General features: G+C 41.0%; 1 protein-coding gene across 7 annotated transcripts; it reads right to left on the minus strand.

The window, feature by feature from the left end:
- Positions 1-4149: 4149 nt before the first annotated feature.
- LOC138106530 (arylsulfatase D-like) lies at positions 4150-27850 on the minus strand. Of its 7 annotated transcripts, XM_069007277.1 has the most exons (12): positions 27617-27850; positions 26700-26747; positions 19928-20121; positions 19462-19602; positions 18573-18694; positions 17554-17676; positions 15020-15443; positions 14003-14139; positions 11321-11455; positions 9718-9880; positions 8851-8972; positions 4150-5064 (listed from the first exon to the last, which is right to left on the minus strand). In XM_069007277.1, the coding sequence occupies exons 3-12, from the start codon at positions 20119-20121 to the stop codon at positions 4694-4696; spliced, it is 1932 nt and encodes a 643-aa protein (XP_068863378.1). In that variant the 5' UTR covers positions 26700-26747; positions 27617-27850; the 3' UTR covers positions 4150-4693. The 7 variants fall into 7 exon arrangements, with proteins under 7 accessions (XP_068863378.1, XP_068863388.1, XP_068863398.1 ...); XM_069007287.1 differs by lacking the exon at positions 26700-26747; XM_069007297.1 differs by lacking the exons at positions 26700-26747; positions 27617-27850 and adding an exon at positions 26118-26175.

Below are 27850 nucleotides of genomic sequence, written 5' to 3' on the forward strand. Positions count from 1 at the left end.
GAAAAAATACATTTGCAAGATTTTTTTTTCTTGAATTTTACTGATTGTTGTCAGAACCCTTTCAACTCAAACAAATTGGAGGGATAAAAACCCTAAAATTCCAAGACAGCCAGCCTCTGACTTGTGATTATTTTAATACTTTTCAGGATGGCATGACATTAACTGCTTTGGAAAAGTGTTTGTTCAATTTTAAGGCACTGTACAGCATTCTGAACAATGATAAATACATGAAACAGGTAATTTGCTTATTTTAGAGCAGTAGGATTTTCAGAGCCTTCTCATAGAATCAAGTACTTGGAACAGAACTAACTGCATGTGATGGATGGGTACCTCTTTTATGTTTTGTTTAGTTGAGAGGCTTTTTTTTTTCTTTTCAAACCTCCATAAATTCTTTCTGTTTCCAAACCTTTTAGTTACAGCTTTTAGACAAATGGCAGAGCAGAAGCCAGGGTTGTTTGGATCCTGTAGTTTTAAACCCCATTTATCTCAACATAGGCAGTTACAATTTTTAAAATATATATTTTCTTTTCTTGCTTTCAAAAAATCTTAGTAGTGCAGTAGTATGGTAATTCAATAAGAAACTAGGTTTTGAATAAATCAGATTTTTTTTTTTTATGGAGTTGATTAGATGTAACATTACAATCAAAACATCCTACAAAAATCTTCCAGTGTCTTATTGAGTTCAACACTATATATATGCCTCTCTGTGTGTATTTTAACCTACAACCTGTCATGAGAAAAAGGTTTTTAGTTACTCCTTCTTGGTCATTTATGTAAACACCTCTTAAATATTTTTAGAGTTCTTGGGAATTTCAAGCTGGATAAATTTTGAGCTCAAATTACTTTTCTCAGTTTATTTGCTACACAGTTATTTTGCATCCTTAAATGACAGGATCTTGTGATCTGTGTGCTGGCACTCCCTTGAGTCCCAGCAGGGAGCAAAGCAATGTGTCTAATATTTAAACATGGTGAAGTGAGGCTTCATAGAAGCTGATTGTCTCACTCCTGTGAGACTTGACAATTACTCTGTTGAGTCAGCCTAACACAACAATTCCAAATGTCATTTAATAATGATCAAATGAGTTAAGTGGAAGCTGGCTTCATACAACATGAATGTCAAACATTTACACAGTGCAACCACAGCTCTTCCAGTAAAACAAACTTCATTTGTTACAGAGTAATAGTTCCCTCTCTATGGTATCTATATTAATCCATTTGTAGGCACATTCTGGTATGGCTAACAATGGCTTGGAGATTGGCCAGTTGTCTAAGGTTTTCCCAAAAGGCCATTTCATGTAGTTTTGTGCCTTGCTTCAAAGGGAGAAACCATGAGAAAAGAAGGGAGAAAGCATACGATTTAGGCTTTATTCTTATATTAATATATTTTTCAAATCATTATAGATGATTTTTCAAGGAAACTGATGGAACTCTAATAAGAGTTTCTTACTCCAAGAAGGTTCTGTGACAGCATTTTTGCCTATTAATGCATTTTATGTGAAAGGATTCATGAGGACAACTCGAGTGTGATGTTGGGTTCATGTGCTTTATGGGGAATATACAGTTGCCAGAAGATCAGAAGAACAGCTTGTGCAGAGCTTACATGTTCTCAATTAAAGTGTATACAAAGATCTGCAACAACTCCATGGCTAGGATCTGCATGAAACAGGTAAAACAATTAACCTCCTTTTCATGCTTACCACTCTCCCCTGAAAATTTGTACCTTTTAAGATATACTTAGCTTTAGACAGTGAAAGGAACTTAGGACCACAAACAGTCATCTCTCCTGACCCCCTGTTTTTTGAAGTGATGTGCATCTTAGTCAGAAATTTCCCATTACTTTGCTCTTCTTGTCACCTGCAGATCCTCTGTGTGCAGTGTCTGCCCTCTCCCTCTCAGTGTGGGAAAAGCACATTTCCCTGTGCCTGGTTGAGGTCTCTTAACAGTTGACAAAAGCTGGTTCTCCATGCTGCCAGCCCTAATTTTTCCTCATCATGCCTGAAAGCCCCTCTGGTTTTCCACAGATGCCAGCCAAGATAAAATTATCTGTGTTTAGATGTCAGAAAAGCAACGTGGATATTTGACTCCTTAGCATCTGACTCTCTACAGCAGTTCAGCAAAATTAACTTTCAGAGGAATGAAGTGTGAGACAAATGTTTACATGTAGGGTGATTTTTTCACATTGTGTTTTGAGATGGAGTTCAGGGTCTTGCTGATGTACCGGCCTTCCTAGTCTGGCTTCCTGAAGTTTGGATCTATGCTTGCATGCTGAGTGGGTGCTTGAACACCTTTCCCATCCCCTGGCAAATGCTTTCATCATGGTCTAGTGTGGGACTGGGCATGGTCTTGTGTGTAAGTCATACAACATGCTGAGTTGGAAGGGACCCAGTAGGATCACTGAGTCTACCTCCTGGCCCTGAGCAGGACATCCCAAGAATCGTGCCATGTGCCTGAGAGTATTATCCAAATTCTTTTGAACTCAGGCAAGCTTCATGCTGTGACCACTTCCATGGGGAGCCTGTTCCAGTGCTCAACTACTTTCTGTGTGAAAAACTTTTTCCTGCTATCTAACCTAATGAGTGGAGGGGGTGAGTGGGGAAGCCAGTGAAGTGAACTGAGAAAAAACTTATCCTTGTACTTAACTGATAATGTAGATGCTACTGAACTGACTGGCTTGACAGCTTTTGGCTTTGTTCCCCACTGAGCAGTATGATTTGTCCTACTCTCCTATGCTCTTTTCTCCCTGCACAAATCCAGTGAAATGCAGCTGCTCTGGTTTCAATCCCCCCATAGAAAAATGTCAAATCTGGCAAGTTTGTATCAATGATGGTGTGGATTTAAATGCTGTCAAGAAGTGAGAACAAACATATTTTTAGATACTTCTGTCAAATGTGACATTGAGGCATCCAAGCAGTTCATTGTCATATGTGTCCTTTGATTTATGTGGAATGTTTTCCACATTAACTTTCTTGGTGACCTTTAGGAGAAAAGGTGAAATGGGAAGTAACCTGAAGAAATGCCTGGTCAGCTTTTTGGAGACTTGCACTTGGGCCTGCATCATGGTCACCACCCATGCTGTTTAAACAGCAGCGACTCACCACAGCCCTGACCTAGCACACTGGAGGTGTCAGTCAGGAGGTTCTCTGAAACACTGCAATGGGTGCATAGTCCAGGCATACACTCTCCTCTGTCCTGAAGCTGGTGAAGGGGATCTGCTTGTGGCACCTCAGGAGAAGAGAGAGTGACCTGCTATGGGCCTTCTTGTCTCTTCCTGCTTCTAAAAGGCAAAAAAATGACACACAGGCAGCCTTGGTACTGAATAGAGCTGCAGTGGTGCGGCTCCACGAGACAGCAAGCTTTAAGTAAACAAGTCACCTGAAGTCCCTGCTCTGCAGCTCTTACCATCCCTTGTTACTTTTTAAAACCTGGGTGACCTTTAGCTGTATAGCAGGAATTGAATATACCGTGTTCAGGAAGACTGAGTAGTTTGAATCTGAGTCTCATGCCCACAATACACTTTTTTGGTGAGGAAAAATTACAGAAGCCTCCATTTGAAAATCTGATTTGACACAAAAACCCTGCAAGAGCATGGTTAGGATTGTATTTTGAGAGATTAATTTATTTAATCTAAGGGCAGCAAGAGAGGATTAGATATTTTAATTCCCTGTCTTTCCCTAATGACTGTAGAGAGTGCTGACAGGTTATCTTGGAGAAGATAACCTGAACACAGAAGCGATTAGTTTGTGAGGTGAATTTTTTTTTAACACCTCCAACTGAAAACAATGTGCTTTTTCACAAAACAAAGCACGTTTTTCAGCAGGCATAATGGCACTCCTATGAAATCAGAGGCACTGTCATTCAGGTGGGACCTGCAGGTTTATGAATTGGTCTCTCAGACAGGTCACATTTCGCAATCCTCACAAGGCAGCGGGGTGATGATTTTCAATGCTCTCACAAGTGAGACGACTTAACTGCATGGAAAACATGTCTGTAGGAAGTGTTGTGGTTTCACATTTCAGAATAGCTAGGTACTTTGCTACTGATCCTGAGATGATAACTTTGGCTATCTAATTTTTAAAACATACTTATCAGTTCAGTTTTCCCTGAGAATTCTTACATAATAGATGAATGTACAGATAATGAAGCAAAAAATTTCTGTAAATTAGTAGGTGTTTATTTCTGAGAGGCCAATGAATTTTGGTATATTTCCAAATTAAATGTGCAATTTTATTTTTCATTATTTTTGCATTGTCATCATCCTTTCATTTTTGTGCAAAAAGTTTTTTTCATTAAAAAAGATAAGGCTTGAATAGGGATACGCTCTTGGGCTCAGTCCTGTTGTCTTAACAAGCATATTTCACATACAAAGATCTGCTATTAAAAATTTGCTTTCTTATCAGTCATCATTTGTTTGAATTGAAAATCAGTAAGGAAAGAAATATTCTTTCATTTATTTGGTATTTAATCCTGAATTATTCACTTGAGGGGTAGATTATACAGATGACCCGATTTTTTTTTTTAAACCACAGGCTTACTAAATTACCATGAGTAAGAGAAAAGGTTGAACAAAACCAATCACTGATGTCCCTTTTAGTTATTCCAGTGTAATTTCACCTTTAATTTCTCTATGACTGTAGTCATGTGAATGTGAAAAATTATCGATTTCTTTAAAGCTAACCATATTTTGATTGTGGTGTTAAACTATGCTATCTTCTTTGTTATTTTCTTCATGGCACCAACAGAATGGGAACATCCCACAGCATGGCTGCAGCCATGGCTTCCATATATTATTGTAAGGAGACAGCTGTTGTGGGACTGGAGTCAGAGTCTTGCGATGCTCTTCCACAGCTCTTCTTATTCTCCTCGTTACAGCATCAAACAAGGGCTCAGTGTCAGCTGATAGAGGATTTGCCTCAGACGGATCTTGCGAGAGATTGAACAGCAGTGGAGGGTCATGATTGGATACACCATCCCCAAAACATGGACAAATTCCTCTTCTGAAACAGGCCCCGGAGCCTTCTGGTTGAAATACTGGCGTAGCATAGTGAGCTTTCCATACAGTGCCACCTGTCAGAGAAGAAGCACACTTGAGCAGCCTGATGTCATTAGGAGCTGGGGAATGGTCCTTGAAAGGTTGGTTCATGTTGAAGTGATCTGCTTTGTTGTTCCGAGGGGAAGCTTGGTGTCGTGCTCTACTTCCCCATTCCTTTTCTTATTAAACTCTCTGCCTTTCCCAGATGGTCCTCACTTCCCTGCCCCTAGCCCTGGCCACACCCTCGGGTCCTCCCTATTGGTTCCAGTACCCGTGTCCGCCCATGTCTCGCCCCTGCGCCCTGAGAAAAGCCCCGGCTCCCTGACCTCTGCCTCTGGGAGCCGGCCTGTCATCATGTGAATAAACATTCCTCCGAGGTCGCCGTGCAGGGACCCTTGTGGCCTCCTTTATGATCTCGTGTTGCGGAGCCCAGCTGGCCGGAGCAGGAGCGCGGGGCCGTGCGGAGGGGCTGCGGGCAGCGGAGCAGCCGCTCTCCCCGAAGCAGCCCCGCTGCGCTCTCCGGGAAGGTTTGCGGCTTGCTAAACCAGCGCAGGAAACCAAGCAACGCAACAGCTTGGAACAACAAAGGCGAAGACAGGACCATCCCTGTCGCATACAGGGAAAAGGTGTTGTGGAAGCTGGCAGGGATTCAGATGGCTTTTTGTGGCTCATGGGTGCACCTTGGCTCTGGGTACCATGTGCAGTATATGGATGGTTAGCCCAATATTTTCGGTACAGACGGAGTCTGCCACTTTCTTGTTCCCCTTTAAAACTTTTCATGCCTCTTGGGGGGGGGGGGGGGGGGAAATGGAGAATGTAGTCCCCAGTTTCTGGGTGTAAGTATAGGTAGATGGTTCTTTTTTTTTATTATTTATGCAGAAACGGACCACAGCTTATTTCTCTGCTCATGTTCCAGTACGCTTCCAAATAGGGTGGTAATTGCAGGCCTTTAAAACAGTATAATCTGGAGTCTCGTTTTTAAGTTTACATGAAGAAGGCAAATAGTTCGCAGCTTTAGAGCTTGTACTTCATCATGGGATAAGCACAGGTTTGTAACTTGTAGTGAAAAAGTGGTAAATTACTAGGACTACATCTGAATGCAGTTCATCAGGACATTTTACTTCTCCCTCCCTCCTCTTTTCTCTCCTATTCCTTACCCCACATTTAGAAAGCACTACACTGAACTCAGAGGCGAAGATGTGCCCAGCAAGAAGACAGCAATTAGATACTATGTCTGACAAAGGAGACAAGAAGAAAGAGGACATTCAGCACTTGGAGTCACTTCCGTGCTCAAAGCATTAAAGAGCTGACAACTCCATTGTTCCTACATGGAATATTCTTTTTGGTTCAATGGAGTCAGCTGAACTTTTCTCCCTTTCTTCTCTTGTGTCCAGAGCTGTTCTTTATGTCTGGAGCCTGCAGCTTTATGGTTCACTCTCTGTCTTGTCACTACTGCTAGAACAGTATTTTGTGAATAAATAAAATTTTAAAACTTCTTAGAAGGTGAAGGGGAGCACATAAAAGATATTAAGGTTTAGGTAATATCTTAGCTTAAAATATCCAGTTGCTGGCTAGCTCTGTGTCTCTTTATTTTCACCCCATAGTTTCCACATCCTGCTTCTGCACTTTTATGGAGGGATGCTGTCTCAATGGTTCTGAAATGTTTTGGTGTAAGAAAATGAAGATAAATGTTAGATATCTCCATTTCTGAAATTGTGAAAGAAAGGATAAAGAATGTGGATTTCTGAAAGAAAAAGGGTTAGAGCAGGGTGGTGATAATGCCAAGCTTGTGGGTTCAATCCCTGGATGGGTCATTTCCTTAAGAGTTGAACTTGATGATCCTTATGGGTCCCTTCCAGCTCAGAATATCATGGATCTGGAAATAAAGCTGAAATCTTTCAACTTTCTGACAGCTTACTAAGGACAGATGGATACTCCTTAGGTCTGTTTGAGTATTTGCTTTGCTGCTGGCTGGATGTGCTCTGCATCCTTAAGCTTATCCCTGTCTTGTTACTAAAAAGATGTTTGTCTTGTGACAGAACTGCAAGCATCCTCTGTGATATCAGGGTGCCCAGAGCATGGGATTTGCTTCTTACATCTGTTGGTCAGGTAGCATACATAGATACTTGTTACAAGGAGTTAAACAAGCACTCTCTGAGTATGTGACTCTAGTTGGAGTGCTGTTGTGATATTACTAAAATAAAATATGAGATGGACAGATGGACTTATCTAGATGTACATAGGAATTTGTGATCAGTGTTCAGAAAAACTGAAGTACATAGTCATTCTTTTCCATAAATAATTGAGCTGAATTCTTTAGACCTTATATATTGTATGGCAATTTGGGGTAGTGAGTGTAGAATGTCTGGGGAGAATTGTTCTGATTCTGCTAAATTTTAGCATTCACTTTTCACAGCTGCAGATAATTACTGGAGTTGCAGAGTGGGAGACAGCCAGGTCCTTGTTAGTTCACTTTGAAGGATAGAGTGAGGCTGATTTTAATTAACCTGTGCTGGTGAGCTGAGCAGACAGCTGGGTCACAGAAGGATAAAAGAAAAAAAAAAGGTAGTAGAAATCAGTGCTGATAAAGCAGTGGGGACTTCACTCATATCCAAGAGGCAAAGAGGGATATACAATTTGCTACTGAAGTAGCTCTGACAGAATCTGAAGGGTGCATGTTAGGGCAGTGTGTTAATTTAATATATTCCAGGGAAAGAAAACCTGCTGCTTCAATGCAAACATCTCTCAAACCCATCTCATAACAATCAATCAGTTTAATGAGCAGAAAGAAATGGACTGTCACTAATAAGACTTATGGTGCAGAGGTAAAGGAAAGGATTCTTTTGGCGTCAGTGAAGGCCTTAAAGGATGGGTCCTGCCTGGGTGACATCAAGACACAATGGCTTCATATCTAGGCTGATCAACAGACAGGTATAAACAGATAATAAATATGTAATGTGAGTGTGACATACTTGTAAACGAGCTAAAATGGACTCTAAAAAGTCTTATCAGCCCAGTGAGAAGAAACTGCAGTTGGAGCAAAGAATCAAAATTTTTGGCCTGGCTAAGAGCTGAGCTACATATTTGGTTAGCTGGTCTTTTATATGCAGAACATGGCATTGTTTTTAGGCCCCTTACCATGAACAGTTGAGGTTCAATGGGAAAAATTGTAGAAAGGCATGCATAAGAAATCTAGATGTGCACATGGCTTCATAGAAACATGAAATGCCACAAAATTTACCCTGCATCTGCATACTGTATGCACAGCTACTTAAGTAGAACTTACATAGCTTAAAAGAACAAGCAATGTAAGTTAGGTGAGGAGAACAGCAGGACAACCTGAAAAGCAATTCTTCAAATGCCCCACTTGACTCAAGTATGTATTTAGCCTTTCAGTAAGGAAGTGTGGCATGACTCCTCAACAGGAGTATTTTTTAGGAGTTGGGGCAGTCAGACACAGCTTTCTCTCCCCAGAAACTTTCAGTGTTCACAACAAACAGTGTGCATCACAGAGCAATACAGATCTCTAAGAATACTGAGAGATTCTTGAAGCTCTACATCCCAGGAAGCAAACCCCTTCATCTCAGGCAAGGCAGGACAGCTAACAATGGAGGCCTTGCAGAAGAACTGAGAGTTTGAAACAATGAACTTATTCCATATATAAATATATGTGTGTGTATACATATACATATACATATACATATATAGGGGGAGGGGTGTGTGTGTATATGTGTGTATGTACATTTTTACATGACACTCTATGGGAAGCTAGAGGACATGACATCATTTCTGACCTGCAGGAGGGGGATGTTTATACTCACTGTCCTTCTGGTGCCAGCGCACTGCATGCAGAAACACACCGCAGTAGTGGAACAGGAACTCGTGCCTAGAGTGCTGCACTGTCCCCTGCAGCAGGGGCAGCAAGCTGTGCCCATCCACCACCCTGACAGAGAGGACCAGAGTCACCAGTTTAAGAATTTTAAGTCTGCAGCTGGAGCATGAGCAGTACTCACTCTGTATGTGTGCAGCATTTGGATTTCAAGTGTCATCACTAAACCAAGGTACTGTTTAGCTAATGAGCCCAGAGATTTTTAATTGGGTGGACACCAATAATTAGCAGTTACTAGAAGTTTTTGCATTTACAGCTAGTTCACACATCCTCCCTGGGGAGATCAGTCACCATTACTGTAATTTTCCTGGAAGTGATAACAATAGTGAAGGCACAGTTCACAGGTTTTAATTCTGCTACCTGAAATGGAAATTGCTGACAGCTCTGCGAGCTGCAGGCTTTGTAAAAATATTAAAAAAAGAAGCCACTTACTGAACTGTCTAGTAGTTGGTTTAGTTACACTCTACTTTTATGCTTTTTGCTGAAATGGCTTAGCTGCCCACACTTTCATGTGTCCTTTTGAGAAGTCTCTTTTTTTTCCACAGTCATCCTCGTGACCCAAATTAACCAAGTTGCCTTCAGTGACAGAAGGGCTGAGTTAGCTAAATGACCCTTGATAACACCTATGCTTTTTTCTTTGCCTTTTCTACATAAGCAGATGAGATGGGGAAACCTGTGCAGAAAGAAAGCCTGGTTTGGGAACAAAAAAAATTTAACCTGTGGCTGTTAGGATGCATGACACAGCTTCTGTCTAAATAAAGAAAGAGATGCAATATGGTTTATGAAGCCACCTCTGTACCTGTCCTGAGGCACAGCCCCTCCAGCCAGTTGCACTAGTGTAGGATAGATGTCCATAAGGCTTGTAGGTTCATCAATAACTGTGCCTGCAGGCAACACTCCTGGCCATCTAACTATACCTGGAACACGGATTCCTCCTTCCCAGCCTCCCATTCCTTTTCCACCTGTTAGAGAAGGGGTAGAAGTGTCAAAAAAGCTAAAAGAATAAAAGATATCACATGTTTATTGCACATGTATAATAAACGGTTTTAAAACTTTTAGAATATTCATGTAACTTTAATGAAAACACTCTAAATCCTGGAAAACAGTAGATTGTCATTCAGTAGTGGCTCTTCTCATTATTTGTATGTGCTGCTTATTTATCTGCTTGTTTTTTTTAATATGCAGTTTCCAATAGCAAGAGTGAGTTTTACAGATATTTATTAATTAAACTGTATTTTTTAATCTTGCTAGTTAGTTTCACTGGGATATCCCCTGTTCTGCTGTATGTGGATTTAAATAGTTATGTTTTTCTATTATTGATATCTAAATTGATATTGTATCCCCTCTTGCCTTCTTTCTAAGCAGGCATCATTTCATCATCATCATTTCGTCCTCTGATACTGAATTCCCTCCCTGATCACATTTCTCTTTCCCCTCTGGACTCTCCTGTTACTAATATACTTCTGTTCAGCTAGTGGAAGTGAATTCCTTAGATCAGATTCTAAGCTACTCAAGTGAGCCTCTTGGGCCTTTTTGCATTTGTTACTGGCATGGAAATTTCATAACAAGAACTAAAGGCTAATTTTGCATTTAGGACTGTGTAGGGGTGGATCCCAGCTGTATCAAACATTGCTTGTGTGGCTCATCAAGTAACTTAGTGCTAGACAATGTGCACTGTGGTGCTGAGAAGATCAAGGTGCACATGACTCTTCTTCTACAGGGAAACATGATGGATGCAGCTTTCAGACTTCATTATACAGTAAATGCCAGAGTGGCTTTTAAAGGCTTAGTAATCTGGAGGGAGCATATACAAGAGATACCACAGATCTTCATTTCCCTAGAGCTTGTGTTGCAAGCCAGCCATAGAGAGTCTAGAAGAAACTTCTATATAGTAGGTGAGAAACTGGAACACTATATTAAGAAAATAAACATCAAGAGACCTGCCAGTGTTGACATAGATAGTCTGTAGAGAGGAACATTTTGAAATTCAGTAAAGGCAAATGCAGGGTCCTGTACCTTGGGAAGAATAACCCCATGTCCCATTACAGGCTGGGTGCAGACCTGCTGGAAAGCAACTCTGCAGAGAAGGACCTGGGTATTCTGGTGGACAACGAGCTCTCCATGAGCCAGCAGTGCCCTTGGGGCCAAGAAGGCCAAGGGGAACCCTGGTGTGCATTAGTAAGAGCATTGGCAGCAGGTCGAGGGAACTGATCCTGCCTCCCTACTCAGCCCCAGCCCTATGAATAGCAGATGCCCTGATTTCTTTTCAGCCCTACAGTCCAAGATTATAATCCTATCATATAGTTTATTAAATATAGTCTGTTTGGCTATATTTTTCTCTATAATTTTTTTTTTTTTTTTAAGAGGAAGTCTTATGCACGTACACACTTATAAAATGTTACCTTTATATATCCCATTCCATCCACCCAACTGAGAATTTCCTCTGTGAGCCTCTAAGAATCCTCCATGATCAGATCCAAAATAAATGAATGTGGTATTCTTCAAGTCCTCTTTGTCAATAACATCCAGAAGCCTGCCTATAAACAAAGCAAAACATCATAATTACACCAGGAGATGCAGTCAGACTTTTTAGGTCTTGACTCCAAATACACTGAAGACTGAGACCTTCCATGTGCCTGAATAAGTTCTGTTATGATCTACCATATTCAATGCAAAGAGAGCTTGACAAATTAGAGAGATGGGCAATCACCAGCCATGCGAGGTTTAAAAAGTGAAACTGCTGGATTCTGCCCCTGGGAGACGGCAGCCCTTGTTACTTGTGTACACTGGGGAAGGAGATGCAGGAAAGCAGCACTGCAGAAAGGCACCTGGGGGTCCTGGTCGATGGCAAGTTGAACATGAGTCAGCAGTGCCCTGGCAGCCAGAAGGGCCAACCATATCCTGGGGGGCATCAGCATATCCAACAAGGCAAGGGGGGGGATTTTCCTGCTCTGCTCTGCACTGGGGCGGCCTCACTTCAAGTCCTGGGGGCAATTTTGGGCACCACAATATGAAAAAGAGAGCATCCAAAGGAAGGCCATGAGGATGATGAAGGGCTCTGAGGGGAGGCTGTATGAGGAGCAGCTGAGGTCACTTGGTCTGTTCAGCCTGGAGAAGGGGAGACTGAGGGGAGACCTGTTAGCACTTTTGAACATCCTTATGAGGGGGTAACGTAGGGGCAAGTTCTCTTCACTCTCAGGACTGGTGGCAGGACCCAAGGAAACGACAAGAAGCTGTGTTCAGGGAGGTTTGAGTAACATATCAGGAAAAAGTTTTTCACCCAGAGGGTGGTTCTGCACTGGAACAGCTCCCCAGGGAAGTGGTCACAGCACCAGCCTGACAGAGTTTAAGAACTGTTTGGACAATACTCAGGCACATGCTGTCATTCCTGGGGTGTCCTGCAGGGTAGGAGTTGGACTTTAATGATCCTGATTGGTCCCTTCCAACTCAGCATATTCTATGATTCCATGAAATAATAATAGCCCAAGAGAAAGCTGATGAACGTTTACAAAACTTTTTATAAAACCAATTGGAAAATATATGAGTGATACTTTTAGTCAAGCTACTCAAAATACTCTGTCAGCTTTATTCCGTAGATTCTGCCTCAAGAATTGTCTTCACTATGTAGCCTCAATCATCTTGAAAAGCTTAAATAATAGTTCTGCTCTGATTACTAACCACAGAAATCTTCTGTGTCTCACCAGTAACTGAACAAGAACTGAGACCAGGCTGCATCCTATCAAACAAAATAATTTCCTGATGTCAGTGGTAAGAGCTTCACAGACTGTAATTCAAACCTAACTTCATAAGGAATCTTTTCAGTACTGATTGCATCAAATGTTTATATAGAATGTGATTTATCTTCAATTAATTCTCTTCATCATCTTCTGCATCAAAGATATTTGCCAAGAACATCTTCCATACCTACAGAAGCAGCAGCAAAAGCTGAACTGCACAAGAAAAAACCACAAGCCAGTGATCAGCTCAATCTCTTTTCCTTTACAGACTTCCTGTCTCTCCTTGTTGAAACTAGTTATTGACCTTATCTACAAAACCTTCTCCCAGAAAGTGCTTAGATTGAGTCTAGGCATATTGATTCTGAATTAGATCCCAAATCAAGAGCTATCCAACTCTGGAGAATTCTGTCCTCACTAGCTGCTATCCAGTTTCAACTACATGTTCCTTACATCTTGACTTCTGCTATCCAGCTCTGCTTACACAGCCTGTGTCTGAAGATGACTAGTGCCAAAAGAGGAAAGAGGAGCACAGCTGAGTCCTCTGGTTCAACTGGATCTTGCAGGAGTTTTCAGCCTGCCTATTGAAAGCAGCCAGGCTCCTCTCAAATTACAGTTTTGTAGACGTGGTTATTGGGGGGAAAAAAGGTTCAGGGATGGAATCATGACCTTGACAGGAGGCAATTAATTTGTTAATAGGGTCTTCACTTTCGACTAAATACAAACAGTAGCTATCTCTTGCCCTCTCATAGAAAAGGAAAAACTAAGTTTAGGTTTTTAAACCTAATTAAGCCAATCAGAAATTTAACCTGATTGGTACTCAAGAGCCTAGATTATACCTAAGTAAGTCGTCACTGACTTCACACAATTTATTAAGTGAAACTCCATAGCTTTCTAACTTGGACTTCTGGCTAGGAGAGGGTTCTGATCTGTTATTTCTTTGATGAAAATGACTAAGTACACAAAACAACCACCATATAAAGTAATACTCAGCAGCAACACTCTTTACATCTTCTAAGACCAGAGCTGGAGAAATGTCATACATTTTGATTAACAACATGATCAGGGATACATCTGGTTATTTGACTGCATGTAACACTTCAGCATAGAAGCATCTCATTTAAAAAAAGATAAAGAACAAACCCTTATAAGGACAGTTTAAGCTTTCATCTTAAGAAAATAAAAAAGAGGTATTGTATGGTTATGGTATGGCAAACCCTGAAACCAACTGTGTAACCAAGGTGAGTTCACTGATTTTTACAGACGCCAAAAGGGAGTTTGGTGATCACCCCTTTAATATCTTTTCCTCATTCAACTGAATGAAGAATTTCCTTCAAGACCAACACTTACCCACCATCCAGTCCATCTCCTCTACGTTATCACCATACAGGCCATGCCTGCTTCTTCCCTGAAACTTCTCTGTGGTAATGAGAGGGGTGTGAACATGTAAAAGGGAAACAAAGAGAAGAAATGGTCTATGCTTGTTTCTGAAATAAAAGAAAACAATAGTCATTTCTCTTCAAACTGTCACACAACCCAAAATATAACAGTGGTATTGCAGTTTCTATCTCAATTAATATGATTATTGTTGTGATCTAACCAAAAAGATTTTTGTTTTTTGACATCTTTTCAGTGTTGAGGTTGTAGGAGATAGAGGGGATTAAAACATATCCCTCTGTCTGTTCTGTATTAAGACCAAAACAGTAATGGGCCCTTTCTTTTTCCAGTTCCAAATTAGACAGGTGTAGAACATTAAATAAAGAACTAGAAGAGGTCATAGACAAAAGATTGACACATTCTTGGAAGCAAGGAGAATAGGACTCACTTGCCTAAGCTTAAACATGGATATATGTCACTGAGCATCCGAGGTGCCCTCGTGGAGGACGCAGATATCACTTGCAGTGGGTGATATCAGTAGGTTTCACCCACAGTGAAACTGTATCCCTTCAACATCAAGCCAGGTAGGATATCCTAGGAATCTGACATTACCTATGCTCAAAGTTTTAGAGAAGAAATCTGTATACCTCAAATTTCCTTTAAAAATCAAACACACAACCCTTGAACCCTGACAGAAATATGGATATGCCGACTTAACATATGAATACTTTTAAAGACTTAGTGGTTTTTTTCAATTCCAGTTGAGGTTACTGATAGTAAATGAAAGGCACCTTTGGGGAAAACAAAAGAAACAAAACCACAAAACTAAACAAAACTCACTATCACTCTCCCTTTTGTAAAATATTAACTTAATATGACACTTTCTATGATAGTCCATTCACCACCCTAGGATCATTTTTCTGTTGCTACTGGCAGAAGGCACAGTATCACTCCCTCCCCCCCAATCTGCTCCTCACCTCTGATGATTACCTTTCAATGAATGTAATTGCCTCCTTCAGCATATTAGAAGTAGTTTTTTGTAGGTTCATTGGTTGTTCAGTGATATCATGGTTTCTCATCAGGATACAGTTCCAGTACTTGGTGAAACCATAGCTGGAGAACCAGGAGATGAAATGAAGGAGACCACAGATAGCCAGACAGATGATTATTTTCCATTTTACTGGGAATAAATTGGCAAGTTTTCCAATCACAAGAGTAAATACTGCAAGGATGATCATCTGAGTGTAAAACCAATATGTATCTTGCAAAGACTTGGCCAATTCAGGGTTGTCTGTGCCTTGACATTCATTCACAAGGGTAAAAGGCATACCATAAAAATAATCAAACCCATGATTTAAAGGATGGTGGCAGTGATCACGGTGGGTTTTGCAGTTCACACCCATATGCCACTTCCCTGGAAATAAAAAACAAAGATCTTAAATCCAATATTACAACTCTAGGGTGTGTCTGCCTGTATTTCTCAGTTAAGGTGAAGCCAAGGGCAGAGCTGGTGTGGAATAGGGATGGACCCAGGGAGCAATAGTGCATTGGCACTTTGTCTAGAACAGCTGCTTTTCCTCACCTATCTGTTTAAATTCCATGCAGGGCAATGGTCCAGCTCAGACACCTCCCAGAGTAAGAACAAAGATGGTTGCAAACGTTGTTGCTTATTATTTTTCACATGATGAAGTAGCCATGCATTAATGTGTAACCTGATAGGGAGAAGCTGAGAAAGCCTTGTGCCAAATGAAAGAGCTAAGTGCAAAAATATGAACTATTTTACACACAAGTTCTATCTGACCTTCACAATCCGGGAACAAATTTCAGGAAGAAGGTGCACATATTATCTCTGTGTGACCATATTCATTCTACAATGAGTAGCAGAAATAGGCTATTACAATTATGCAGTAGAACTGGACATATTAGAATATGTTATACACTGATAATGAACCTTACTGGAGTCATATTACAGGGCAGTGTACTTATCATGACAGTGAAGGACAGTCTATAGCCATGGGCTTAGGGCTATTACCTAGACAAATAACTTCTGACAAGTGCTGACCTGTCCTGTACTTCACTTGCGTATTTGAATGTCATTTACACTATAAGCTGCATCAGACTGCAGTGAGCAGTGTGTGAAGTCAGTACGTCACTGAGACTTGTTTCATTTTAGGAACTAAATGCACACCTCAGTGTGTGGAGCTGAGCACAGGTGTGAAAAGCACAGTAATTACAATTAAGCACATTACAAAAGAGTATAAAGAGTTTTAAAATAAGAGGTGCTTCAACAACACAGCCTTTAATCACTGTTCAGGCAAAATTAGCGATAAGTTACCAGGATTTTCTTATTTTTTGGACATGTATTTTGCCATAAGATCCACTGAAGTCAATGGGACTCTTTCAGCTTTTTGACAGAATACACTTTTGCAGAAATTAAGGGACATCATAACCGTGATAATCAGCAGAATGCTTAAATAACAGAAACTACAGCCACCAGACTGGGTAAGGTTGGAAGGGACCACAGTGGGTCATCTTGGCCAGCCTCCCTGCTCAGGGAGGGTCATCCCAGAGCACGTGGCACAGGATTGTGTCCAGACAGTTCTTGAATATCTCCAGTGAGGGAGACTCCACACGCTCTCTGGACCATCTGTTCCAGTGTGTAGTCACACACACAGTAAAGTTCTTCCTCATATTCAAGCGGAATTTTCTGTGCATCAGTTTCTGCCCCTTGCCTCTTGTCCTATTGCTTGGCACCACCAAGAAGAGCCTGGCTTCATCTTCTTGGCACCATCCCTTCAGATTCTGACAGACATTGATGAAGGCCCCTCTCAGCCATCTCTTCTCAAGGCTGAATAGGGCCATCTCCCTCAGCCTGTCCTCATAAGAGAGATGCTCCAGTCCCCTAATAATCTTCATTATTGATGAATAAGTTAAACAATACTGGGCTCAGTATTGACTCTTGGGGACACCACTAGTGACAACTAGACCTTGTGCCACTGATCCCTCTGGGATCTGCTCTTCAGCCAGCTCTCAACCCACTTCCCTGTCCACACTTCCAGAGTTTGCCTATGAGGATGTTGTGAGAGACAGTGTTAAAAACCTTGCTGAAGTCAATATAATTAAGAACACTGTGCTGAAATTTATATAATTAAGACCACCGTGGTGTCTTGGTGCTAACTGGGACATGACATTTTTCTGCTCTAATACATCAGTGAATATCTCTGTTGGTTCATCCTAAAGCAACCTGTACTGGGCAAACGAGATTCTTTCCTATGAATTTACTTCCATTTGCAATGTGTATTTACGTATTCCATATACCTCATTTTGGATCTACCAGATATGCTGTACTGATGCTGGGAGTTGTGGATTGTGTTCTAAAAACCCTGCTGATTTTAAAAGCTGTGCATACAAGAAAATCTAGTTTAACCAATCTTGGACATTTTGACAAAAAATATATATTTACAGAAGTAACCTAATTAGAATAACAAACAATGAAAAAGGCAACGAGTTTCTTTGTCTCATACCTACAAGTGCTGTAGAATAACCCTGCTGGTAGAGTATTCTGGCAAAAGTAGTTTCATTTGGTGGGAGCCCCCCAGAACCCCCGTTCCAGAAGAGAACCTGCCGTTGAGTGCTAGATGCCATGCCTAGAGAGGAATAATAATATTTAAAATAAAAAAAAAAAACAGTTTTCAGATTTTCACTCTTCTCAGACTCTGCTTTCTAATGAATGGGACTCAGCTGCCTAAGACTAGTGCCACTTTATAAACCATTTCCTATGCCCTAGGATATTCTGCTTGACCTCCAGAATGATGTGTTTTCCAAGTTCCATGTCATTATATGCTAGTCCAGTGCAGATGCCTCAGCTATGATGGGGTGTCTAAAAATGGCAGGAAGACACCTACATCTGGACATTAAGCAACCTCTTACAATCAAAGTTCTATCTAAGTATGATGTTAAAAAAAAAAAAAGAAAGTAAGTTTTATCTTAGAACAAAAGGCTTACAGAGTTAGGGGTACACACTTCTGAAATGAACAGTTAATGATTATATTTCTCCTTAAGCGAGTCAGAATCACATCTGAAACTATACTGATTATTACTGCTATATGCAGTGGCTGAAGTCTTCTGTCATAAATTTACATGGCTGAAGTAAATCTATTTTAAAACACAATTGCTGAGAACTATTCTACAGTCTGACACATTTCACTGTGAAAAAGTTTGCCAGGATATTACATTTAATATAATCCCAGTGCCACTGAACATACAACATTTACACAATTTTCCTCTTCATTTTTCTACCTCTGGGTGCTTTGTACTGTTTAGATTTTCATCCATTTCTGTGTTGTCATTTAGCCACATTAAATGTGTTTTATATGGGGATTTTCCCATAGAAATCAATCATTAGTCATCTCTATTTTTTGCCCATCTCACTGAGACTCCAAATCCCAAGATTAACTGTTCTTTAAAACGGTTTATTTAAGGGGATTTTTATTATCAACACTGACTAGACTAACTGCAGCAAATCATTGGCAAGAGGCCCAACCTGATCTGATAGGGTATCTGCCAGTCAGGAAAGCGGCTCTGCTTGGAGTACAGACAGCTGCTGCAGCAATGTGCTGAGTAAGTCTCACTCCCTCCTTTGCCAGGCCATCAATGTTAGGGGTCCTAAGGAGAAAAATCCCATGTCTGATGAAAGTGTATTGCACAGAAATTCATGGCATACCACTCCTCCTAGTTTTGTTGAGAATATCACCATCAAATTTACAAAATTCTGTTTACCTACAACTCAGCTAGAAAAGTTCTGTGTTTTATATATATTTTTGAGATATATCTATCTTGGCTCCTTAGAAATGAGTTTTCCATAGGTATATGAGTTTTTATTAATAACTAAAAAAAAAAGGAGGGAAAAAAAGACAAGGTATCTCAGCTTTAACCCATACCAAAATCCTACACAGCATAGGGAAAAAGAGTCTGTTCACAACACAACATCCAAGACAATAATAGGCTAGAACAAAGACATATCATTCTCTCAATCAATCTATATACAGATTGGTAACTGCACTAGGGATAAGTGCATCACATAGACTGACCTGTCACTTCATAAGTCTAGTAGAATTGTTAACTGATATTAAATTCTAATGTCATTCCTTCATATTTCCACCCTGGAATTGTGGAAATTTAATTATTATACACATGCCTGACAAGTACAGTGCACAGACACATTTGGAAGGTTCTAAGTCCCAGAAAGTTTCTCAAGCATGCCTGTATAATTATGACTCCAGTAGGAATTATTGTAGAACATTCATTTTGTACATAGTTTGAAAAGAAGTATATCTAGATAAGCAAATAAATTAATAATGAATTTTAATGCTAAGTATCATCAGCATTTTTTTAAAATGAGGTTCACCCAGAAGGGGTAATTAATTTCATACCTTAGTGTATCATTGCCATAGCAACCCACATCTCCAATACCAAGATCATCAGCCAGTATCAGTAAAAAGTTAGGTTTGGAAGGATTTGATATGCAGGTTCTTGGAAACAAGCATAAGGTTAGCCAAACATTTAGGCAGCTCCTAAAAGCAAAAGAAAAGAGGTAATATTGCTAAAAACAACTGTAAGTTTTACAATAGACTTTAAAATACTATTCTCAAAGTTTTATGGGGACTCAGTATTAGGTGCAAACAACAAACGAAGAGTGCCAGCAGATGGAGCTCCTGAATATGTACAGAAGTCCTTGAGTTTTATGATACTGGTATTATTTTCTAGGGGTTTTGTTCTTATTTATTATTGTTGTTATTATTATTTATTCACACAGGAATTTTGTGTCTGCATTTCTTTATTGACATTTGCACTGATCTCTGCAGATATTCCCAGTAGAATGAGTGGTTGGATACTCACAAGAGTCTCAGGGTACCCCTTGGATGGGGGTATAGGATGCTCCTGTTAAGGCTCCTGGAATGAGTGGGACAGGAGCACAAAGGTGATTGGTGTGGAGTCACGCTGGTCATTATGGCAATGGCTTGACTGTGGCATTTACTGCACCCACTGCCACACACAGTGTCTGGAAAACGCTTCTTAAACCATGGGACCATCTGCAAAATCAAGGGGCAGCAACAGGCTTAAACTCTATTATCTTCCTAGAAGACCCTAAGAATATCTCTGCACATGTTTTAGCTGCTCAAGGTGTTTGCAATGGAAGCTTACAGATGTAAAATACATATGCTAGAACACATCTTCTGATTGCTAGTTCATAGATACCCCAATGTGATAAATGCACAGTGAGCATACTATACTATGTATTATATATACTCCTAACCCTCTATGTCTTATAAAAGTAGGGTAAAAGGTCTTGAAGTACCAATAGATCCAAATTTGTATTAGCTGCTCTTAGATTCTCATTAAGTTGGGGTGGTGGTAGTGGGGAAAAAGTGAGATTATCTGCTTACATTTTCTTAAGCACAACACCTAAAATCTAGGAAAGAGCCTCAGTGAATGTCTCTTTACCATTGTTTTCCCTGCTACTTCATAGTTTTTGATTTTATGAAACAGCTACATAGTTGGTCATATAAATTCTGGTGAAAAAGAAAAAAAAAAAAAGAAATCAGAGCCCAGCAGTTCTGGTGATTTTGCATGCAGTTTTGCAAGGTCTAGCCTGCTTCCAGCTGCTGGTAACTCCAGGTGGACTTACTACTAGGATCTCAAATCTTTCTGAGATGTCAGTGTAGCGGTGTTTCACTGTCACAGCCTGGATGCAGTTCCCCAGAGGCCCCAGTGAACTCTGGTCCCACATTTCAGAGCTGGGGCAATGATGTGGCAAGTGCATGAAGCCATTAATCTGTGACAACAAAGAATGACTGATGGCTCTGGTCATCACCTATCATGGCAATATCTTCACGGTGCTTTCACAACAGAGGCAGAGCTCTGCCTTCCCAGCAACTGTTAGGCAGGATTACATTTAAAGAGCTTGTGGTACATGATCAAGCCAGAACTATTACAGTGAAAATCTTCAGTCTACACCAAGTAGCTGAGGATCAGCCCTTGTGAGCTGTAGTGGAGCAAAAGGACGAGACAGACCTGAACATCTAAGAAACCCCTTGACTTCCTGAGGGTTGATAAGCTTTCCAAGCTCATACAACAGTTCTGCTGTCTTCCACTTTCTCCCCACAGGTTCTTGCACTACAGCCAGCTGGTCACAGCAGACACATCAATATTTAGACAGAAACTTACGTACAGCCCCTCAGCAAAACTGTGAACGCTCTGAGCCAAGGAGGCATACTGGTGGTATTAAAAAGATCTTAATACCATTGGTTGTGGCACTATCTGATTTACTGCAAGCCATTTTAGGAGCACTTCTCTTACTGAAGGACTACATGAATGACCACACTTATTGAAAAAAACACACCACAATTTAAATATGCATATTCACATTCCTCTGTAAGGGTCTGATTCCTTCTGAAAGCAGAGCTCTCACTGACAGCACTATGATGTGATGAACCCACTACTGGGCCCTAGGACTTGTCCAGTTTCCTTAGCTGTTAAATGACAAACCCAACATAATTTATAAATCTAACAGCAGCTGTGGTGGTCTATTTACCCACTGCTTTTCTTATTCCACATTGTTCCCCCCCTTTCCCTTGCCCCTAGACCTGGCCACTCCCTTGGGCTCTCCCTGTGGGTTCCTTACCCCAACTCTGCCTGTGTACCACCCCAGGGCCCCTGGGAAACCCCCCCTGCACTGTGGTCAAGATGTCCCTCAGCCTCAGGAAACCACCTGGACAAGATGTAACATTAAAGATCTTCGGAAGCCACCATGAGGGTCCCTTCTCTGCCTCCTTTGCTGTCACTGTGTTACAGAGCCCAGCTGGCCAGAGCAGGAGCTCAGGGAAGTCCAAAAGGATGATGTTGGGGAAGATGAAACAGGAAAGCTTTATAAATATGATTGGCTAACAAAAGATTTTGGGAATATGAAAACTATAAGCGACATCGAAATGAAGGCCACCTTTGAGATATAAAGTCTTAGTTACTGAACAACTAGAAAACAATGGTATAGCCGGCTGAAGGTAATCCCCTCTTGATTAGACAATACCCTCTGCTTGCAGACAGGTCCAAGGGTCAGAGCAGACCCTACTAGCTCAGCAGAAGGGGTCCAAGGAGTAGTTTTTAGAAGTTAAAATGTAACACTCTATGGTAATGTAATAACTCTTATAGGCTGTATGTAAATGCTATAGGATTTGTACCTTGTATTAGATTGGCTAGTGAGAATTAGAATATTCAGTACAGAAGATGATCTATTGTATTGTAACAAGGACCTCGCTCTCTTAATTCGTCTCTCTTAGCTCTTAACTCTCTTAGCCTCTTGCTCTTAGCTCTCTCACTCACTCTCTCCCTCTTACACCTTGGGCCTGCTTGGAGCTGCAGCTGGCAGCTCTAAGCAGTGCCCTTGTACCCACGCCCTTTGCAATAAACAGCATGCTCCAAAGACCTGCTTATAGAGATCTCCGTCCGTCCCTCCATCCATACCGTCCGAACCATCCCCGATCAGTTTCTACAGACTATGGGAAGGCAAATCAGTCGCTTTGCCCTAAGCAGCCCAGCTGTGCTCTCTGGGAAAGCTGCAGCTTGCTAAACCAGACCTAGCACTGCAACAAGCAGCCTCTAAAAATCAGCTATATCTTACAGAAATCCAAGAAAACATCAGATAGTAATTCCCTCTGTAAGCCAGTAAGCCACAATAGAATGATCATCAGGACTAATAAAAAAGACCAATCCCTTTTAAAAATGTGGAAAACAAACCCTCTTGTCAATTATTCTTGTTCGAAATCCCTCTTGCTCCTGGAGGTGCCGAGCAGTCCTGATCCTCTAAAACATGTGTGGGTGAAAGCTGGCAGTAACTTGCTCCTGTTGTTCTTGCTCTCCCTTTCTCCTCTCTCCAGCATAGACCCACTGGGATCCCTGCCAGCAACAGCCAGCAAACTGGAACAGCCATCAAATGGGAACAGCTATGCAGGTTTCACATGAATTCCAGGCAGAGTACAAAGTCCTTATTGTTGAAATACTAGCATAACAGGGCTACTGCCTTTTATAGATTCCCTATCCAGTTAATTGTGTGAAAGTTTGTACAAAGTCTGCCACTGCTCTATTTCAGTGCTTCAGAAGAGATGCTGTAAATAATAACAGGGTATGATACAAATTATTTCGTTTCCCCCACACAGCTTTTCCAGCCTTCCAGAGGAGATAAAAGGACTAGAGCTTTTCTTCTGTCGTGTTGTCTCCCCATTTTCATTGCATTTTCTAGAAAGGCAGGCATACCTGTGCTGAAGACATAAGTGTTTATTTGTAGTGTTTACTGTCCATGCCCTTCTTTCAGATCTTAACTATGGTGTAATACATTTTACAGTTCAGAAGGTCTTGAGCAGTTTCTTGGAGAAGCCCTATTTATTTGCTGACATTTTGGTTCTTTGTGTTACTTGAATACAGCAACTGCTGAATTTCAGATTGTGTTCTAGAGAAGTCAGTAGGAGTCAGTGTGGTGGAAAGAGAAAGCAGCTAAAACTATCAGTTTCATATAATCCAGTGGCTGGCATAACCAGGGTGGGAGACAGTTGTTTGGTTTTTTTAATCTCCTTCCACTTATGACTATATGCAGTTATTTTTATGTTTTGACATTGAGCTACTTTTATTCATATCTATTTGACTATAATACCTATTTTGTATGACTGCTTAACAGCTTGTGATGCTTCTGGCACAAAGACATTTCTTGAAAAAATTATATTTCTCAAAAATTACATCATTCTTTGAGAAGGGCAGATCTTTGAAAACTGCCAATAACGTAAGTATTAACTTTCACTGGCTTTCATCCAAATTATGACTAAACTTTTCTTTGACTGTTTACATCTTTCTCACCAAGTGCTCACTACTGAAGATGGGCCCATGCTGCTGCTGGCATGACTTAAAAATGCAGACTGAGACAAATTGCACTGCCCCTGCCACCCCCACCCCACAAAAAAAAAAAACAACAAACCAAACCAAAAAACAAACAAACAAATCCCACACCTTTACGTTTATCCCTGCTAGCAAAATTCTATCTGGAACCAAAGACCTCGCATTCTGTTTCTCACCACTACGTTAGTGACCTAATACAGCGTTAACAGCCATGATTACTTACTGTCTTCAACTAAGACACTACATTTTAAACAAACACTTTTTCTAACAAAATAAGTAAAGTAAATAAGTAATAGCAAAGGAGAAGGGAGATGATTTTTATCTCTGCAGTTTGAGCCCTGAAGTATTTCCTCCTCTTCAGCTAACCAGTTTCCACTGCCCCTGAGCACAGAGAGCTGCTCTTTACTCCCTGCTGCAACAGGCAAATTCTCTGCCAGCAAAAGCTTTTTTTTTTTTTGAGTCCCTGTGTGTTCTATACTGCTGTTTTCTTTCTGGCTTTTTGCACGTCTGAGTACTAGAAGCACACACTGGCATTCATTTAGCTCTTTCTCCCTTTGAGAAGCTTTCTGAGTGCACTTAAAGTAGTGAACATAAATATTGAAATGACACATACAAAATTCCATAAAATCACTTCTATGTCAGACCTTGGGGAAAAAAAAAATCCCTAAGAGATAAGAAGAAAAGTGTTCATTAACTAAACTGGCTGAGCAGATTTACTGCTTGCAGGGATACTTAATACAGGGGAAGCAACACAACAAACAAACTACAATAACCTTTGTCCCTTTACTACATTCAACAACCGATTTCCCTAGAGTTCTAGGAGGATGAACTCTGACTTCATCTACTACTTCAAAAATACAGCCATTAATATAGCTCAAGGCCCTAAAATCTGTGTAATTTCATTGCAAAACACAGTGCAGAGTCCTATCTCCTTAGAAAGTCAGGCTGGGGTCACACCACTGCATGTTTTTGTTTTGTAGGTTTGGGTTTGTTTTAAATTTTTTTAAGTAGTATTGGCATGATCCCTTTATAAAAGTCATAGTTTGCAAAAATACATATATTGCTACCAAATACTTTTTACTCCAATATGACTCTCGAATGGACCTTGTGTTTTTAGAACTGACATTGAAATAGTGCAAATTATTAACTCAAACATTTTTATTAGCTTCTTATATGCAATGAAATTGCTCTCGCCAATTTAGTATGCAGCAGGTCGCCTCTCTGAAGGGCAAATTGTTTGTCTCCTTTGTAGCTGCTGCAGAGGTATACTCCACATCAATATTTTATACCTCATATTGTCTGTGATATAGGTTTTTACCTAGATAAAGCTTCAGATCACAAGTTCACAACTCGAGGACAATCCCTCACTAAATCAGATTTGCTCCACCTCAGGTGTTGTTCAGCTTCTCAACAGAGATAACAGAGCAGTACAGGAAGCCAGAAACTTGCCAACCTGAATAGAATGGCAGCAATGGCTGCAACAATGGCAACATAGTTCCCCCATCCTCCAACTATTTCACTTGTTGAATATATTCCTTGATTAAAATTAATCACTCTTGATATGTTGGAGTGAAGAAAAAAAAGAGCTAAATTTACTGAGAATAAAAAAATACAAACCTCCACTTCAACAATATCTCCTCATTACCAGAATATTTACTGTACCAGGCATATCCCATGTTTCACCCTCATCCCCAAAAGCCTGGCAATGCCACCATTCACTGGGAATCCACCAGAGTGAAAGGAACCACTCCTTCTTAAAAATGCTAAGAGCGATCCAACTCCAACAGAAAAATTTGGAATAAATTCTTGTTAGTTAAGCTAAAAAACTGTAATTACACACAACAAAAGAATTTGCCTTCTTGTTTTCTAACTTCAGATATTGAAAGAAATAATTTGCACACTGCTGCAAAACCAGAGCAAAACTCCAAATTCTTTAACACTTATTTAAATATTAAAAAAGGAATTACAATTATTATATCTAGAAATATTTAGTGGTGATGTGCAAAAGTCTCTTTCTGCTTAGCTGTTGGCTGAAAATAAATGTTTGCTTTCCACCTTGTATAAAAGCATGCTACAGAACAGCTTCATCTCAGTAAACAGTAATGGCTCTGGAAGAAGCAAATTCAGCACACCACATGCCACATACTGTGCCACCTGTTGACCCCTTTCTTCCATAGCTTCTAGGTATACAGATGTTCAGGAGAGGAGAGGCAACAAGTAGGGATAGAGAGAGAGAAGAAATTAAGAACTCCCAGCTGGTGTGAGCACAGTCAGTTTCTCAGTGCTTGCAGCTGGTGAGCCAGAGGCAGGTGCTGTTCATCAACCAAAATACAAGGGGTGCCCTTGGAAAAAAGATGCCAAAAGCAGGAGATTATCAATAGCCCCTCTTTTATTTTTTCTTTCCATTCTGCACTCTCAGGGAACCAGCTTCAACAGAGCTCACTGAAGGGATACAGATTTTAGTGGCCTGGAAAATATCAATCCTTGCTATTTGGTACCGTGATTATGTTACCACTTAGCTTTGTGCATTGTCAGTAAGTAATACTCTCGTGGCAGGTAATCCAAATTTTTTAAATTTACTATGCACAGCAGCACCCTGCCTTCAGAGCAACAGCAGTAAGGGATGGTCTGGCCCTAGGCTGTACATTACCTCATGCATTTTCACATTACAATTAACACTCCCTGGTCTAAATGATCTAACTGTGCCTTCTGCCTTCAAACTACTCACCTAGGAGCACACAACTTTCCTTCCAGCCAGGACAAGAGCAGCACACAACTGGAAAATCAGACAGAAAGAGGGCAGAGGAATGAGATTAAAAGAGCAGCAACTAGGGGCATGTCTGCTAGAGGAAGAGTGAGGAACACAGGGAGGCAAACCGGGGGCAAATCATGCTTTGTGTTCACCCCTATAAAGTAATAATAACAATAATAACAATATTAAAATAAATAAAAACCTGGATTTTGGTTTTAAACACTTAAAAGCGAAGGAAAGCACAGCTTGTTAATTATTGTGCTCTGCTGATTGCCCCTATCGCACACTGCAACCCTAATCACACATTGTTTTTACTATTTACGACCTGCTGGAGCAGCTCCGCCGGCAGGTGGGGGCTGAGAGCTTGCCAGGGGAGGCTTGCAGGGAGTAAGAGCGGAGGCTGGCGGCCGCCCCCTCAAGGAGAGCACAGCTCTGAGAGTTCGCTGTTCCAGCACGACTTCCCAGCGCTGCCTCCATGGGAAGCGCAGTGGAATCCGCCTGGGACAGCGCCGGCTTTGGCGGCCACCCCCACCGCGAGCCCCAGGGTCCCAGGGCGCGGCGGCACTTGATGGCAAATTCAGCCCTTGCCAAAGATGGCTCAGCTCTGTTCAAAGAAGGAAAAAAAAGGTTGTCTCCAAAGGAAAGCATAGGCAAGGGTGGGGTTTTTTTGGGGGGAGGGTTTTTTTTTTGGTGGTGGTGGTGGTCGTGGTTTTTGTTTGGGGTTGTTTTTTTGTTTGTTTTTTTTGGGGGGGACACACAACCCAACCAAAACAAAAGAAAAAAAAGAAACCCAAAAAAGGAAAAAAACCCCAAAACCAACAACAACGACAAAAAAAAAAAAAAAAAGAAAAACACAAAAACACCCCCAAGCAGACCCCTTATTTTTTACTTACTCCATGCTCGCTCACTTACTGCTGGAGCTTTGTTCTCACTTCCCTCTTCACCTCAGGCTTTCTGATCTTTGCTTCCAAAGGAGGGCTTATCAAAACCACGGCTCATATCGTCGTATCAAGAGTAATTGGCAGGGGTCGGTCTCCTTTAAGGAAGTGGGCAAAGGCATTTAGTTCATGCTGCCTGCTGCAGGGGAGGGCTTCCCTGCCTGCCCCGGGTAACACGGGTTGAGTAAG

Source organism: Aphelocoma coerulescens, chromosome 1 (genome assembly GCF_041296385.1).
Source record: "Aphelocoma coerulescens isolate FSJ_1873_10779 chromosome 1, UR_Acoe_1.0, whole genome shotgun sequence".
In the NCBI taxonomy this organism is placed as follows: Eukaryota; Metazoa; Chordata; class Aves; order Passeriformes; family Corvidae; genus Aphelocoma; species Aphelocoma coerulescens.